This window comes from Sinocyclocheilus rhinocerous, unplaced genomic scaffold, assembly GCF_001515625.1.
Source record: "Sinocyclocheilus rhinocerous isolate Xijiao unplaced genomic scaffold, SAMN03320098_v1.1 scaffold2160, whole genome shotgun sequence".
Lineage (NCBI taxonomy): Eukaryota > Metazoa > Chordata > Actinopteri > Cypriniformes > Cyprinidae > Sinocyclocheilus > Sinocyclocheilus rhinocerous.
The window spans coordinates 357,304-360,022 of NW_015646171.1; the positions used below are offsets into that span (position 1 = coordinate 357,304).

The 2,719-nt window shown below is 35.3% G+C and overlaps 1 protein-coding gene across 1 annotated transcript in view; it reads left to right on the forward strand.

The window, feature by feature from the left end:
- Positions 1-2,393, forward strand: part of LOC107707090 (ras-associating and dilute domain-containing protein-like) — a 5,743-nt gene extending 3,350 nt beyond the window's left edge. Inside the window, exon 3 of the mRNA XM_016510973.1 lies at positions 2,358-2,393. Coding sequence (XP_016366459.1) covers positions 2,358-2,393 — 36 coding nt within the window. The remainder of the gene's footprint in view (positions 1-2,357) is intronic.
- Positions 2,394-2,719: the final 326 nt, after the last annotated feature.

Genomic DNA, 2,719 nt, shown 5'->3' on the forward strand with positions numbered 1-2,719 from the left:
GAAGAGCTGTTTGTGATGGGCTTTGAGTCATCATTTGACTTTCTCATCACCACCTGTTTTTGGTGGTTATCAGTGTATTACAATGGTTCAAAACAGATATTAGTACTTCAATATGTTGGTTTATTAATATTACATCAGTTAATGAAATACGGTATTTTATTGTGAATTTAAGTTAAGTCTGTAAAACCTAAAATGTTGCTACCATATTTTTTACGGTGAAGTTCTGGCAACCACAGCTGCCGGTATTTTACCGTAAATGTCACAGATTTTTTTTTTTACAGTGTACTTCAATATACGTAGTGCATACTGTATTATTTTGGGAATTTGTAATTAAGTCAATTACATTTTCAAAGCAAAATCGTACTTTTTTTTACCATTTTGTTTAGACTTTCAAAATACAAAGTCCATATTTTACAGGTCATCATGATTTAAAAGTTTCCCTAGATATATTCTGATTATCACGATGACCTGTGAAATATGTACTTATGCACATATATGCATTACATATTTTTGTCCATCTTACTGTGCTAACAAGCCATTCAGATTGCTATCCTGTGAAATTTACTTAATTTTTGTTAAAGTCAGCACAAAACGCACGTTACAATTGTCTTTGACATATATCCAACGTCAAATGGATTTTTGATTAAGAAAAATTGTAGGGCGGGACTTATATTTTTTAATGAAAGATTACATAGGCACATGAATCAAAAAATAATTAGAAATCATTTATAATAAACTTTTAGTATCATTGATCATTGACTATTATAGTTTTTGTTAATATTTTGAATCAGATTTTTTAACTTGTAATTTTGTGTTTTTGTAATTTTTATTAGTTTTTATTTTAAATGTCTATAGTTTGTATTCATTTTTATTTATTAGTTCATTTAGTTTTAGTCATTGTAGTACACCAAGTTAAACTAACTGGAGATGAGAAATGCTGCTAAGGCAACTAGCTGAAATGAAATAAGCATTTTATTTCAGTTAATGTTTATTTTTGTTTCAAGTAACAGAAATTATTTTTTAATGGTTTTAGTTCATGATAATAACCCTGCTGCAATATTCCATAATTTCAATTATGTCAATATTCCATAGTGTAAATTTTGATTTCATGGTGACTTTAAAACCATTTAAAATCGTCTCATCAGTCAGCAAGCAAATCTTCTCAAGCAAAATGTTTACTAAGTGTGAACGTGTCTGACAAACAGTCTGTAAATGACTGCATTCAAATGTCAAACAACTATAAAATTATCAAATGCGGATGCTTTTTTTTTTTTAGGCTGAATAGTTTAAGTTGAATAAACAGTTTACTTGAAGTATAATTTCTCTGTATTTTACAATCTTGTCAGTGCCAAGAAACAAACTACAGTAGCCAAGACACAAAATCAGACGATGTATGTCATCCTACAATAATCAGTGATATTATAATCTGCAGAAGAACAACTAAACATCATTATGCATGATTCTGTCATGTCTATGCATGGATAAATCTGTATATATGAAAGTAATGTCAAGAAGGAGAGATTGTGCTAAAAGTAAACGTGTGCATTATTTGGAAACGGATTATTGTCGTACTTTAATATGGACATAATAGATGGGATGAGAATGAATGTGTGAATCAGATGATTAATGGTCATTGCAGTGTAAATCTCTGCGACCTCCTGCAAAAATGTACCATGGTAACCAGAGTTTTCCAATATCCCATAGATACAATCATGATTCCCAAATGAAAAATGCCAAATGAGATCTTCTAGAGCAGTTTGAGTGAGATTCATGTTACTTTACTATGATTTTACAACAGTAACTGTGGTATTTTTAATCAAACTTCATTACCGCGGTACATGTATTAACATTGTCGCTACAGTTTCTGATGCAGAAGCACTGAGATTGAGCTCATCTATCGCACACGAGCTCTATTCCCCCAGCATGCATCACTGTCAAAGTTATGAGCTGCTGCTCTGTCATCGATTGACTGACATTTCCCATGATCCTCTGCTCTGAGCGGGGATTCTGTTAATCTGTTTTAATGAATCAAAAACAACTAATGTTGACTTGGCGTCTGGTAATGAGATGAGGAAGCTTATGTACTTTAGCCCTTTTAAATTCACAAGGCAAGAACCTGTGAGTTATATTAACCCTCCTGACGAGGTGATCACACACACACACACACACATGCGCGCGCTTTCAAACATGTTGCCTGCAGGTGGATCATGAGCCTAGAGGGCAGATCAGGTCATCGGGACGCTGCATGTCTACAGGCGCCACTTTTGCATGAACGTGCATGTGTCAGGCATGTCATTTACAATGAGGCGGAAAGCAAGCGTTTTGGCCTTTTAATCTTTTTCTGTTTTTTTTTTCAGATTCACAAGCCGGTTTTGGAGTATCTGCTGAATTAGTGCTCACGTAGCTGGTGTTTTCCTTTTTTCGCCCGAGCGTGAGTGAACTGTTTTGTGTAAATGCAAAGCAGAGGTGAGGTGGATGCTAATGGCTGCGTGCCTGTGAGAGCCTCTTCATCCTGCGCGTCTGTTCACTTTAAAAGGTTTAGATTTGCATCCCTGGAGACCCCGAGCACTCAAAACCCATCCACTTTAACATACGGGCACATCGGAGGGCCTCTTCAACCCTCTTATTGCTCTCGGAGAGCACACACACACACACACACGACAAATACACACAAACCCTGCAACCAGCAACCTGTCGTACTGTCATTGTAGATGCTTGC